Source organism: Balaenoptera physalus, assembly GCF_965194825.1.
Source record: "Balaenoptera physalus genome assembly, chromosome: 3".
In the NCBI taxonomy this organism is placed as follows: Eukaryota; Metazoa; Chordata; class Mammalia; order Artiodactyla; family Balaenopteridae; genus Balaenoptera; species Balaenoptera physalus.
Window position 1 is genome coordinate 50,298,427 of NC_138890.1, and position 15,288 is coordinate 50,313,714.

Sequence of the window (15,288 nt, forward strand, 5' to 3'; positions counted from 1 at the left end):
TCACACTCTCTTGATTACTGTTGTTTGTGGTAAGTTTTGAAATTGGGAAGTATCATTCTTCCAACATTGTTTTTCTTTTTCAGCATTTTTTTGGCTCTTCTGGGTCCGTATGAATTTTAGAATCAGAAGCAAGCAGTTTCTACAAATAAACCTCTTCAGATTCTGATAGGGATTGGTTGAATTTGTGATCGATTTGAGGAGTATTGCCATGTTAACAGTATTAAGTCTTCTGATCCCTGGAACATGAAATGTTTTTCCATTTATTTAGATCCTCTTTAATTTCTTTCAGCAATGTTTTATAGTTTTCAGAGTATAAGTTGTGTACATCTTTGTTAAACATACTTCTTAGTATTTTATTCTGTTTGATACTATTGTAAATGAAATTGTTTCATTAACTTTATTTTTGGATTGCCCATTGCAAGTACATAGAAATACAACTGATTTTTGAATATTGGTCTGGGATCCTGCAAACTCACAGAGTTTACTAGTTCTAATAGTTTTTTAGCTAATTCTTTAAGATTTTCTATATAAATAAATTTGTCATCTGTAAACAGAGATCGTTTTAAATATCCCTTTCCACATTGGAAGCTTTTTATTTCTTTTCTTGGTTAACTACCCTGGCCAGAACCTCTAGTACAATATTGAATAGAATGGAGAGTGGACATCCTTGTCTTGTTCCTGATCTTATGGGGAAAATCCAGTCTTTTACCATTAAGTATGTTAGCTGTAGGTTGTCATGCCCTGTGCCAGGTTGTGGAAGTTCCTTTCTATTCCCAGTTTGGTGAGTGTTTTTATCATGAAAATGTGTTGCATTTTGACAAATGCTCTTTCTGTGTCTGTTGAAATGATCTATTTATGTGATGTGTTAATGAATTTTAATTAATAGGTTTTTGGACAGCAAACCAACCTTATATTTCTGGATAAGTTCCACTTGGTGATGGTGTATACTTCTTTTTTTTTTTTTAATTTTTATATATTTATTTATTTTATTTTTGGCTGTGTTGGGTCTTCGTTTCTGTGCGAGGGCTTTCTCTAGTTGTGGCAAGCAGGGGCCACTCTTCATCGCGGTGCGCGGGCCTCTCACTATTGCGGCCTCTCTTTTTGCGGGGCACAGGCTCCAGACGCGCAGGCTCAGTAGTTGTGGCTCACGGGCCTAGTTGCTCCACGGCATGTGGGATCTTCCCAGACCAGGACTCGAACCTGTGTCCCCTGCATTGGCAGGCAGATTCTCAATCACTGTGCCACCAGGGAAGCCCTATAATTCTTTTTATATGTTGCTGGATTTGGTTTGCTAGTTGTGTTGGGGGTCTGCAAGACCACCTTCAGGTCTGCTGATTTGCTAGAAGGACTCACAGACGGAGAAAAGCTGTTATATTCATGGTTATGGTTTATTACAGTGATAGGATTTATCAGTCTAGATCTGGACATTTCTTTGTGGGAAGATTTTTATTTATTAAGTTTCTTTCCTTGATGTGGATCTATGTAGATCATTTAATTTTTCTTGAGTCAGTTTTGGTAGTTTGGTTTTTTTTCAAGGAATTTTTCCAGTTCATATAAATTGTCATATTTATTGGTATAAATTTTTTTCATAATATTCCCTTTTTGTTCTTTTATGTCTATAGGATCTCTAGAGATGTTCTGTCTTTCATTCCTGACACTGATACTTTGTTTTCTTCTTTCCTCATCACTAGCTAAAACATAACAATTTCATTAATTGTTTTTCAAATAATCAGGTTTTGATTTCATTTATTTTTGTTTATTGTTTGTCTGTCTTCTATTGATTTCCACTCTGATCTTTACTGTTTCCTGTCTTCTACTTATTTTAGGTTTAATTTGCTCTTTTTCTAGCTTCTTAAGGTAGAAGCTTAGATCATTAATTTATTTATTTTTTAACTTTGGGTTTTTAAATTTATTTATGGCTGTGTTGGGTCTTTGTTTCTGTGCAAGGGCTTTCTCTAGTTGCGGCAAGTGGGGGCCACTCTTTTTTTTTTAATTAATTAATTAATTAATTTTATTTTTAGCTGTGTTGGGTCTTCGCTTCTGCGTGAGGGCTTTCTCTAGTTGTGGTGAGCGGGGGCCACTCTTCATTGCGGTGCGTGGACCTCTCACTATCACGGTCTCTCTTGTTGCGGAGCACAGGCTCCAGGCACGCAGGCTCAGCAGTTGTGGCCCACGGGCCCAGCTGCTCCGCGGCATGTGGGATCCTCCCAGACCAGGGCTCAAACCCGTGTCCCCTGCATTGGCAGGCAGATTCTCAACCACTGCGCCACCAGGGAAGCGCGATCATTAATTTGAAACCTTTTTTATTTTCTAGTATGAACATTTAAATATGGATAGTCCTCACTTTGTATGGTAGTGAGGGGCCATAAAAATTACCATGGAAGCCAGAACTTTGCCAAGTAATTTTTATAATTGACGGCAAAAATTGTAATTGATTTTGACCTTTAAACACTTTTCATCAAAACATTAAAAGTTATCTTGGGGACTTCCCTGGTGGTCTAGTGGTTAAGACTTTGCCTTCCAATGCAGGGGGTGCAGGTTCGATCCCTGGTTGGGGAGCTAAGATCCCACATGCCTTGTGGCCAAAAAACCAAAACATAAAACAGAAGCAATATTGTAACAAATTCAATAAAGACTTAAAAAAAATGGTCCACATCAAAAAAAAAAATTGAAAAAAAAATGCTATCTTGCTGTTGGTTATAACTGTTTTATAGACATGAAAATGTAGTAGACTAATATTTATTTACTACCCTGCAATTTAAAACATTGGAAGCATTTAAAATGTCTTTTATTTCTTTTCAAAAACTATGTAGAGTGGTTTGAACAGTGCTTGCCTTCTTATCATTGTATAACTTATGATAAGGAGTTAGCATGTTCTCTGTGCCTTAGTGAATTGTCATATTCCTTTCTAAGGTTGGGTCCGCTTCCAACATTTTCTCCTTTGTGCTTTCAGTGTTGTGAAGTATGTCGAAGGTAATGTGAAAATTTTGGCATCACTTTCTTTGAAATATTTTTATCCTTTCCATCACAACCCAGGAATTTATGTTGATAAGTTTGCCTTCACTAAGTTCCTCTGGCTGCATATCTAAAGTCTCATAAATAGTGGCAATGCCAACATGGTCAGCTATCTTCTAATCACATCCAGTGTTGTTATGTGTTGTTTCTTTGCTGCATTTACATCTTTGTTGGTCAATTCCCTCTTTCCGTTACACATTTTTGGATGATTAGGATAATTTGGATAATGTCACGTGGGTTTATCAATGGGATGCAAGGAGGAAACAAACTATACACTTTGCTGTCTGTATATATATTGGACAACAGATGTGAAGTTAATAATCACCAACAGACTTTGAAAGAAGTGAAATGATTGGGTACTGATCATGATGTGTATCTGTTATTTATTTAGTGATTTATGGACCGAAGAGCTAGCAGTGAAGTTTGTACTTTATGCTGTTAGACATACTGTTATCATTAAAGTGTGAACTATGTTGTTGGCAGACTGGTGTTATTTAACTAAACTGTAGTAACTAAATTTCATGCTTGTTGAAATCTTGCAAAATGAGGATTACCTGCATATAATTTGTCCTCTAAGCACGAAGCTGTGTCCCACAAATTTTGATATTTTGTGTTTTCATTTTCATTCAAGTTATTTTCTAATTTCTCTTTGGACTTTTCAACACATAGTTTATTTACAAATATGTTAATTAATTCCCAAATATTTGGGGATATTTCTGATATTTCTTTTTTTTATTTATTTCTAATTTAGTTCCAGTATGGTTGGAAAATATACTCTGTATGATTTCCATCCTTATAAAATTATTGCAGCTTGTTTTGAAGCCCAGTATATAGTCTATTCTGATGTTTGATTAATGTGTTCTTAAAATGAATGTGTGTTCTGTTGTTGGATGGGGTATCTGTAGATGTCAGTTAAGTCAAGTTCATTGATATTTACTGATTTTTGTTGTCTACTTTTTAAAAAATATATATATATTTAAAATATGACTTGAATTTTATTTATTTGTTAATTATTATTTTTTAAAATTTATTTTTGGCTGCACTGGGTCTTTGTTGCTCTGCACAGGCTTTCTCTAGTTGCGGTGAGTGAGGGCTACTCTTTGTTGCGATGGGCGGGCTTCTCATTGCGGTGGCTTCTCTTGTTGAGGAGCATGGGCTCTAGGCGCATGGGCCTCAGTAGTTGCAGCACGTGGGCTCAGTACTTGTGGCTCATGGGCTCTAGAGCACAGGCTCAGTAGTTGTGGTGCGTGGGCTTAGTTGCTCCGCGGCATGTGGGATCTTCCCGGACCAGGGATCGAACCCGTGTCCCTTGCATTGGCAGGTGGATTCTTAACCGCTGTGCCATCAAGGAAGTCCTGTCTACTTGCCTTATTAATCATTGTGAGAGGGGTGTTGAAATCTCTAGCTGCAATTGCTAATTTGTCTGTTTTGTCTTTCATTTTTGTTAGTTTTGGTTCATGTTTTGTGGGGCTCTGTTGTTAGGTACATATACATTTATAATTGTTATATCTTCTTGTTGTATTGATTCTCTTGCAGTTTTGAAATATACCTAATTTCTAATATGTGTTATCTTGAAATCTCTATTGTCTGATTTAGTATAGCTACTACAAATGTCTTATGCTTAAAATTTTTTCCCCATCCTTTTATTTTCAACCTATTTATTTACTTTTGAATTGAAAGTGAATCTCTTTTAGACAATGTATAATTAGTTTTATCCAGTCTGACAGTTTCTGATTGGAAAATTATTCCATTCCTAAATCTTTATAATTACTGATTTGGTTTGATTTATGTTTGCCATTTTGCTATTTGTTTTCTATTTGTTTAATCTCTTTTTTGGTCCCTGTTATTTTGTTACCCTGTTTTGTCTTAAAAGAATATTTTTTAATAGACTTATTTATTTATTTATGTATTTGGCTGCATTGGGTCTTCGTTGCTGCGTGTGGGCTTTTCTCTGGTTGAGGAAAGCAGGGTCCACTCTTTGTTGCGGTATGCAGGCTTCTCATTGCAGTGGCTTCTCTTGTTGCAGAGCATGGGCTCTAAGCGCGCGGGCTTCAGTAGTTGTGACACATGGGCTCAGTAGTTGTGGCTCGCGGGCTCTAGAGCGCAGGCTCAATAGTTGTGGTGCATGGGCTTAGTCGCTCCGCGGCATGTGGGATCTTCCCAGACCAGGCTCAAACCCATGTCCCCTGCACTGGCAGGTGGATTCTTAACCACTGTGCCAGCAGGGAAGTCCTTAATAGACCATTTTAATTCCCCTGTTTAATTTTTACTTGTAGTTCTGTGTGTGTGTGTGTGTGTGTGTGTGTGTGTGTGTGTGTGTGTGATGTTGCTATAGGGATTACAATATGATATTTATCTTCTTATAACCCACCTTATGTTGATACTGCTTTTTTTTCTCTCACAAATTATAGAAACTTGCACTAGCATAGCTCCATTTTCTGCCCTCCTGAACCACCTTCTGCTGTTTTGTTCTTTTAGTCATGTATGTTATATTTGTATTTGTCATAAATTTGACAGTATAGTGTTACTGTTTTTGCTTTGAAAAGTCTTTTGAAGAAATTAGAAGGAAATATTTTTAAAATTATACATATTTAAATCCTTTATATTTACCCATATACTTTAAAATTTTTCTGTTGTCTTGTGGATTTGAGTTATCATCTGGTATTTCTTCAGCAAGAAAGATTTTCTTTAGTATTTCTTGTAGATCAGTTCTGTTGGTAACTTTTTTTGTTTATCTGGAAATGTCTTCATTTTGCCATTATTAAAGTTTCACTGAATGTAGAATTCTTGGTTGATGGGTTGCTTTCTTTTAGTATTTTGACTGTGTGTCATTCCAGTATTTTCTGACCTCAGTTTTTGTGTGTATGTGTGTTGAAAATTCAGCCAACAGTACTGTTATTCTTTGATACATGATGTGTCATTTTTTTTTCCTTGCTGCTTTGAAGATTTTTCTTTTTGCCTTTATTTTTCAGCAGTTTAATTCTGATTTGGCTGGTTGTCTTGGTATCCTTCCTGTGGTCTGTTGAGCTTCTTGTATGTGTAAATTAATGTTTTCCACCGAATTTGGTAATTTTAAAGACATTTCTCCAGATTTCTTTGGCTCTTTCCCCCTCCTTTCTAAACTCCAATTACATGTATACTGGAATGCCTAACTGCTCCTCAGATCTTGAGATTCTATTTTTTAAATAATTTTTCTTTTTGTTGTTTGGGCTGAATAATTTTTAGTGATATATCTTCAAGTTTACTGATTCTGATTTTACCTTCTGCTGTCTCAAATCCACTAATGAGCCCATCTGGTGAAATTTTCATTTCAACTTTAGAATTTTCATTTGGTTCTTTTATTTTTTTTTATTTATTTATTTTTTAATTTTTATTTATTTATTTATTTATTTATTTATGGCTGTGTTTGGTCTTCGTTTCTGTGCGAGGGCCTTCTCCAGTTGCGGCAAGCGGGGGCCACTCTTCATCGCGGTGCACAGGCCTCTCACTATCGCGGCCTCTCCCGTTGGGGAGCACAGGCTCCAGATGCGCAGGCTCAGCAATTGTGGCTCACGGGCCCAGCCACTCCACGGCACGTGGGATCCTCCCAGACCAGGGCCCGAACCCGTGTCCCCTGCATTGGCAGGCAGACTCTCAACCACAGCGCCACCAGGGAAGCCCTCTTTTATTTTTTAATTTACATAAAATAAATGTTACTCTTTCTTTAAATTTTGAAAAAGGCATAGAGTAAGTTAACTGCCACCACAATCATGATACAGAAAAGTTCCATTACTCTCAAAACTTCTTCTTCCTGCCTCTTTATAGTCAAACTGGTTCTTTTATATTCTTCTCTCCTCTTTTGAAATTGTCAGTTTATTCGCTTGTTCCTTAGAATATTTTCCCTTAGTTTTTTGAGTATGTTTGTAATAGCTTCTTTAAAGTCTTTGTTAAATCCAACATTTGCACCCGTTTGGAGTCAGTTTCTATTGACTGATTTTGTTCCTTAGTATAGGTCATATTTTTTTCCTTATATGTCTAGTAATTTTTGGTTGAAAGCTCTACATTGTAGACAATACATTATAGCGTCTTTGGATCCTTTTGTTCCTTCTGAGAGTTTTTGTTTTAGAGGCACTTGCTTGGGCTTAAACTGTGACATCTTTCTATCCTGTGGAGTGTCATCACTAATATCGCTGCTTAGTTTTGTTTGTTTGATTAAGCCTGGCTATAGATGTGAACTAATGATTTGGACAGAGGTTTATTAGACACCTAAAGCCAGTATGACTTCTACTCTTTGCCACCTGGATTGTGCATGTCTCAGAACACTTTAAAAGCATAGGAAATTTGCAAGTTTCCCCAGCCTTTCAATCACTGCTGGGCTCACTAGGGTCTCTTTTCACAAATATTTTAGCAGTCAGGTGGGAATGTATGGTGAGTTCATTGTCTCAACCTTTCTATGATTCTTTTGCTTACAAATTCTCCTTGTTAAATTCCTAGCTGCTCTACTATCAGCATAAAACTGTATCCTGTGGATTTGTGTTATCTCTCAATGCCCCATAAACTAGGGGTGCAAGACAGGAAAACCTTAGGAAAGAATGCCACAAACTCCCCATTCTTACCTAATGAAGTAGAAGTTTTTGACAAGTAAACACTTTTCACCTTGTGGCCTGCCTTTGGTAGTTTTCCAGTGCCCTAAATTGGTTGTTTTAAAAATTATTTTATTCAGTTTTATACTTGTTTTCTGAGGAGGGGAAGTCCATGACTACCTCATGCCACCATTATCAGAAGTGAAGTCCATCTTTAGTTACTCACCCAATAAATTTACATGTTTTGTTGTGTTTTAAATGGCCTGTTGCCCTCCCAATTCTCTGTCTTCATGGACCATCCTGGATCATCCATTTGTTTCACGTCTTCTGTCCTCTACTCAATCTTTATATCTGTTTGATTTTATCTCTGCAATTTTATTCTTTCAGACAGGGAGACTAGACTTGACACACATCAATTGGATACACTTGGAGATGTTTACTTTCATAAGGACATACTGGAAAGTGTCACAAGGGATCATTCATTGTACTCCATTTTAAAGGTCTGGCAAGGCAACCAGCTGGAGAGAGATCAGGAAAATCAAGACAGACTTCTCAGGCAAGTCACAGTCATCAACAACAAAACAGTTATTGAAGAGTCAAACTATACATATAATGCATTTGGAAAAATATTTCATAACTGCCCAGACCTAGATACTTCAAGACAAAGACTGTATAAGTGTGATTCATTTGAAAAGAGCTTGGAACCTACTGTAAACCTATTCAGTTGTAATAGGGGTTATGCAAGAAAAAACACAGATGAGAATTTTGGATGTGGGAGAACACCTAGTTCTTCCTATTCTAAGCATGAAAAAATTCATAATAGAGTGAAACACTGTGAAGATAGTCAGTGTGGAAAAATCATCAGTGATAAACAATCTCTTATTCAATATGTGAATGTTGAAACTGGGGAGAAGATCTGTGTATGTATTGAATGTGGAAAATCTTTTCTCAAGAAGTCACAGCTCATTATACATCAAAGAATTCATACCGGAGAGAAACCTTATGGTTGTAGTGCTTGTGGGAAAGCCTTCAGTGAGAAATCACATCTCATTGTACATCAGAGGACACATACTGGGGAGAAACCTTACGAATGTTCTGAATGTGGAAAAGCCTTCTCTCAAAAATCATCCCTCATTATCCATCAGAGAGTTCATTCTGGTGAAAAACCATATGAATGTAGTGACTGTGGGAAAGCCTTCTCCCAGAAATCACCCCTCATTATACATCAGAGAATACATACTGGTGAAAAGCCATATGAATGTAATCAGTGTAGGAAGGCTTTCTCCCAGAAGTCACAGCTGATTATACATCATAGAGCTCATACTGGAGAGAAGCCCTATGAGTGTACTGAATGTGGGAAAGCCTTCTGTGAGAAGTCCCACCTCATCATACATAGAAGGATTCACACTGGGGAGAAACCCTACAAATGTGCTCAATGTGAGGAAGCCTTCAGCAGAAAGTCAGAACTCATTATACATCAGATAATTCATACTGGGGAGAAACCTTATGAATGTACTGCATGTGGGAAGACCTTCTCCCGGAAGTCACAGCTCATTATACATCAGAGAACGCATACTGGAGAAAAACCCTATAAATGCAATGAATGTGGAAAAGCCTTCTGTCAGCAGTCACATCTCATTGGACATCAGAGGATTCACACAGGAGAAAAACCTTATGTTTGTACTGAATGTGGGAAAGCCTTCTCTCAAAAGTCTCACCTCCCAGGACATCAGCGGATTCATACAGGAGAGAAACCTTATATATGTGTTGAATGTGGAAAAGCCTTTTCCCAGAAGTCAGACCTTGTTGTACATCGGAGAATTCATACTGGGGAGAAACCTTATCAATGTGATGTATGTGGAAAAGCCTTCATCCAGAAATCACAACTCACTGTACATCAGAGAATTCATATAGTGGTGAAATCATAAGAATGGACTAAGCATAGAAAAGCCTTCAGTATCTGTTCAATCCTTAATAAGTACCACAAAACTCACAGATTTAATGTGTTTCTAGGCATCTTTGTTGGTACTATTTTACAAGTGAAATCATATTTCTAATGTATTTAATTTTTTTATCAAAGATAATGAAAGACAATAAAAAAGTTTTGTTTATATAAATTTTCACTTTGGCATGTTAAATTTTTTAGATTTGGAACTGAATGATTAGCATAACAGAACAAATTACATATAGTCTATTTTGAAGTTACATGTTCCTGATTATACTACATAATAAGAGTTAGGCATGTGGTAATACTGTTAATGTTAGCCTCTCGTAATTACGGCCATGCAGTAATTCCCCAAAGAGGACATGAAGAAAGTGTGAGTCAAAAAATGCCAAGACCTAGAAACTGCACTAAGGGGAGGGGACTTGACCATCAGAACCTAAAGGTATATGTAAAATTCTTCTTATAGAATGATGGAAAGATGGGTTAAAAAGGTTCAATAAATGTGGTCATTTTGTGTTTTTTAATTTTGATAATATAAGTTGATTTGTGTCTGTGGATGGACCCAGGACCTTGGAATTGACACTGCTTGCTCATTTCTCCCTTTTACCCCACCCCTCTAGGAGCTTGGTGTGGTGGAAAGACATTGTTTCTAAAGTCAGATGGCCATGAGTTTTAACCCTGGTTCCCTTATTAATAGATTGTGTGACATCTATGAAGACCTTTTTAACCCTCAGTGTCTGTTTGCTCATCTGTATGTGAAATCCTGGCAGACAGCACATTCTTAGCTAATATTTATCCTGTTTATCCCTCTCTCTTCTCTTGAAATAGGCTACTAATTCCAATGTGTACACATTTAAATTTGATTTGCATTTAAACACACTGCTTCTGATCTCAGCTTTCCTGTCCTCTCCTCTGTCCATTTCACTGCCTTTGTGTCTGGTGATCTAACTCATGCTATGTTAAAGAGACCTCAATTACTCTTCATTTATTTTGCAAACACATACAAATTGTGATATACCTATATCTGTATCTAGTTGATTCTAATATATATATGGAAATACTAAGGGACAAGAATAGGCAAGTCACTCAGTAAGAACAAATGTTAGAATTGATCAGACTAAGGTTTCCCACAAAGCTGTAGTAATATAGGCAATATAGTATTGACACAAGAGTGACAAAAATAGATGAATGAAATGAGAGCCTGAGAATAAAAAAATTATATATGAGTAACTTTATGACAAAAGTGGTATTGTGATCAGAAGGGGAAAAATTATCTTTTTAATAAATTGTTCTGGGTCAACTCATTTAAATATAAATATGAAATGCAAAATGGCAAAGTTTCCAGGTAATTATATAGGAGACTCTTCATAGCCTTAGGATAGGGAAAAATGTTTAACACTGTGCATGAAGAAAAGATTGATAAAATGGCTTATATTAATATTAAAATTTCTTCTGTGTTAAAAGAAGTTATTAGTTTGAATAAACTTGGATGTATCTAGCAAAATTACATATGCAATTTCTAAACATTTTTAGGAATCTTCTAAAGATATGTTGGGGAAATATTAAGAGATGCATGCTTGGGACTTCCCTGGCAGCCTAGTGGTTAAGACTTCGCCTTCCAATGCAGGGGTGCAGCTTCGATCCGTGGTTGGGGAGCTAAGATCTCACATATCTTGGGGCCAAAAAAACCAAAACATAAAACAGAAGCAATATTGTAACAAATTCAATAAAGACTTTAAAAATGGTCCACATCAAAAAAAAAAATTAAAAAAAAAAGAGGTACATACTTAACGTTTATTCATCATAGCACTGTTCACAACAGAAAAAAGACAGTAAACAGCCTAAATGATTATTGATAGAAAATGTTTAAATATAGTATATCTGCACACTGGGGACTGTGCAACTCTAAAGAGGAATAAGATACGTCTTTTTATACTCTCCAGTCATGTTCTTAAATAAAACAAGGCACAGAAGAATTACAGTACACTGTCTTCTAAGAAATACAGGTAGTGGTGGGAAAAGTGCACATATGAGATACGTCTTTTTATACTCTCCATTCATGTTCTTAAATAAGGCACAGAAGAAGTACAGTACACTGTCTTCTAAGAAAGACAGGTAGTGGTGGGAAGAAGTGCACATATTTTCTTATATATAAGTACAAATGCTGAAAGGAAAGACCCAAATATTAATTAAAATGTTTTGCTCTAAGGTGATGGAACATGGTGGAGAGGATAGTGATATCCCTTAGACCTCTCATGAATGTAACTTTGTTTTGTATAATTGACTTTGGAACCATGTAAGTAGTATAAATAATAACAAAACAAAGTCAAAATGAAGTGACACCTAAAAATTTAGCAAAATGAAACTAAACATATATAGCATTGGTGGTTACCATACCGAGAAATAATTTCAAGGAACTTTAAACTGTTTGTTTTTCCCTGGTGGGATATATCATAAGGATAAAGGAACGGCAAAGAAGGTTTTTTTCAGTAACCGTTCCGTTACTCATAATACTGGTATTGATAATAATATTGGATACATACACATACAGAGTGAAGAAAAAGAAATGAAGGAATGGATCAAATAAATACAGTAGTCCCCCCTTATCTGCGGTTTCGCTTTCTGTGTTTTCAGTTACCTGCTGTCAACCTCCATCTAAAAATATTAAATGGAAAATTCTGTAAATAATTCGTAAGTTTTAAATTGCACATCATACTGAGTAGTGTGAAGAAGTCTCTTACTGTCCCACTCCCTGGGACATAAATCATCCCTTTGTCCAGTGTATCCTGCCTGTGAAGTCACTTAGTAGTAATTTCGTTTATTAGATCAACTGTCATGGTATCACAGTGCTTGTGTTCAAGTCTCCCTTATTTTACTTAGTAATGGCCCTGAAGCACAATAGTAATGATGCTGGCAATTCAGATATGCCAAAGAGAGGCTGTGAAATGTTTTCTTAAAGTGAAAAGGTAAAAGTTTTTGACTTAGTAAGGAAAGAAAAAAATTGTATGCCGAGATTGCTAAGACCTATGGTAAGAACAAATCTGTGAAATTGTGAAGATGGAAAAATAATTCATGCTGGTTTTGCTGTCACACCTCAGACTTCAAAAGTTATGGCCCCAGTGCATGATAAGTGCTTAAGTTAAGATGGAAAAGGCATTAAATTTGTACAAGAAGATATTTTGAGAGAGAGGCCACATTCACATAACTTTTATTACAGTATATTGTTATAATTGTTTAATTATTAGTTACTGTCTTATTGTGCCTAATTTGTAAATGAAACTTTATCATAGGATGTATGTATAGGAAAAAACAGCTCAATTTCAGGCATCCACTGCGGGTCTTGAAACATATCCCCTGTGGTCAAGGGAGAACTACTGTAGTTATGAATGTCTTTAGGAACCAAAGATTTCAGGTGTGTGATAAAAAATTACCATATCAAAGATGTTAAGTAAAAACCTTATAATCCTAAATTTGTTTTTCTCCCTAGAGTTACTGAGATATAGTTGACATAGCATTGTGTAAGTTTAAGGTGTACAAAGTGATAATTTGATACATGCAGTGTATATTTATAATGTGACATTTACCACAATATGGTTAGTCAACACCTTCATCACCTCACATAGTTATCATTTTATTTTTGTGGTGAAATCATTTAAGATTTATTCTCAGCAACTTTCAAGTATATGATACAGTATTGTTAGCTGTAGTCACCATACTATACATTAGATCCCCAGAACTTATTTATTATGTAACTGGAAGTGTGTACCATTTGACCAACATCTCATTTTTCCTGGCCCTCAGCCCCTGGCAGTCACCAAACTACTCTCAATTTCTATGATTTTAGCATTTCCATATTTTATATATGTGGGGTCATTGAGTATTTATATTTCTCTATCTGACTTTACTTACCATAATGCCCTCAGGGTCCATCCGTGTTGTCACAAATGGCAGGATTTCCTTTTTTTCCCCAGTTTTATTGAGATATAACTGACATATAACAAACATTGTATAAGTTTAAGGTATACAGCATAATGATATGCATATATTGTGAAATGATTGCCACTATAAATTTAGCTAACATCTATCACTTCATACAGCTACAGGTTTTTTTCCTGTGCTGAGAACTTTCAAGATTTACTCTGTTAGCAACTTGCAAACATATGATGCAGTATTGTTAACTATAGCCACCGTGCTGTACAGGAATTCCTTCATTTTTTATAGCTGAATTTTATATATATATATATATAGTCATATGTAGTTTTTAAAAATAAATTTATTTATTTATTTTTGGCTGCGTTGGGTCTTGGTGGCTGTGCACGGGCTTTCTCTAGTTGTGGTGAGCAGGGGCTACTCTTTGTTGCGGTGCAGGGGCTTCTCTTGTTGCGGTGGCTTTTCTTGTTGCGGTGGCTTCTCGTTGTGGAGCACAGGCTCTAGGCGCACGGGCTCAGTACTTGTGGCTTGTGGGCTCTAGAGCGCAGGCTCAGTAGTTGTGGTGCATGGGCTTAGTTGCTCCGTGGCATGTGGGATCTTCCTGGACGAGGGCTTGAACTCATGTCCCCTGCATTGGCAGGCAGATTCACCACTGTGCCACCAGGGAAGTCCTGTTATGTAGTTATAAAAATGACTATTGTGATTAATGCTGCAGTGAACATGGGGGTGTAGATATCTCTGCAAGTAGTGATTTCACTTCCTTTTGATATATATGCCCAGAAGCAGGACTTTTTTAGGAACCTCCATGTTTTCCATAATAGCTGTGCTGATTTACATTCATACCAGTAGTGTATAGGGTTCCCCTTTCTCTGCATCGTTGCCAACATGTTATCTGTCTTTTTGATGATAGCCATTCTAACAGGTATGAGGTTAGAATGGTTTTGATTTGCTTTTTTCTGATGATTAGTGATGTTGAGCACCTTTTCATATACCTGTTGACCATTTGGATGTCTTCTTTGGAAAAATGCCTATTCAATTTCTCTGCCCATTTTATAATCAGATTGTTTCTTTGCTATTGAGTTGTATGAGTTCCTTATATATTTTGGATAGTAACCTCTTACCAGGTCAATGATTTGCAAGTATTTCCCCCTCTTCCATAGGTTGTCTTTTCATTTTGTTGATTATTTCCTTTTCTTTTCAGAAACCTTTTAATTAATTAATTAATTTAGATTTCTAATTATATTTATTTTTTAAATTTTTTATACATCTTTATTGGAGTATAACTGTTTCACAATGCTGTCTTAGTTTCTGTTATACAACAAAGTGAATCACCCATATGCATACATATATCCCCATATCCCCTCCCTCTTGAGCCTCCCTCCCACCCTCCCTATCCTACCCCTCTAGGTCATCGCAGAGCACCAAGCTGATCTTCCTGTGCTATGCTGCTGCTTCCCACTAGCTATCTATTTTACATTTGGTAGTGTATATATGTCAGTGCTAACTCTCACTTAACCCCAGCTTCCCCTCCCCCACCACTTGTGTCCTCAAGTCCATTCTCTATGTCTGCGTCTTTATTCCTGCCCTGCCATTAGGTTCATTACTACCTTTTTTTTTAGATTCCATATATATGCGTTAGCATACGGTATTAGTTTTTCTCTTTCTGACTTACTTCACTCTGTATGACATATACAATGGAATATTACTCAGCCATAAAAAGAAACGAAATTGAGTTACTTGTAGTCAGAAGCTTTTTAGTTTGATGTAGTTCCACTTGTTTATTTTGCTTTTATTTCCTCTGCTTTTGGTGTCATATCCAAAAAAAATCATTGCCAA

At 36.4% G+C, this 15,288-nt stretch overlaps 1 protein-coding gene and 1 long non-coding RNA gene across 16 annotated transcripts in view; one reads left to right on the top strand and one right to left on the bottom strand.

Moving 5' to 3' along the window:
- The window catches only part of LOC309657492 (zinc finger protein 300-like), a 47,578-nt gene that overhangs the window by 12,454 nt on the left and 19,836 nt on the right, over positions 1 to 15,288 (top strand). For 12 of the 15 annotated variants that reach the window (XM_082455041.1, XM_082455034.1, XM_082455043.1 and 9 more), the window contains one exon: positions 7,965 to 13,767. The exons of the other annotated variants lie outside the window; for them this stretch is intronic. In XM_082455041.1, the coding sequence (XP_082311167.1) occupies positions 7,965 to 9,505 (1,541 nt within the window). In that variant the 3' untranslated portion in view covers positions 9,506 to 13,767. Of the gene's footprint in view, positions 1 to 7,964; positions 13,768 to 15,288 lie in introns of those variants that run through there. 15 annotated transcript variants of the gene reach the window in all.
- Positions 12,708 to 15,288, bottom strand: part of LOC309657498 — a 145,626-nt gene continuing 143,045 nt past the window's right edge. The window contains exon 2 of the long non-coding RNA XR_014261828.1: positions 12,708 to 15,130. This is a non-coding gene — a long non-coding RNA (uncharacterized lncRNA). The remainder of the gene's footprint in view (positions 15,131 to 15,288) is intronic.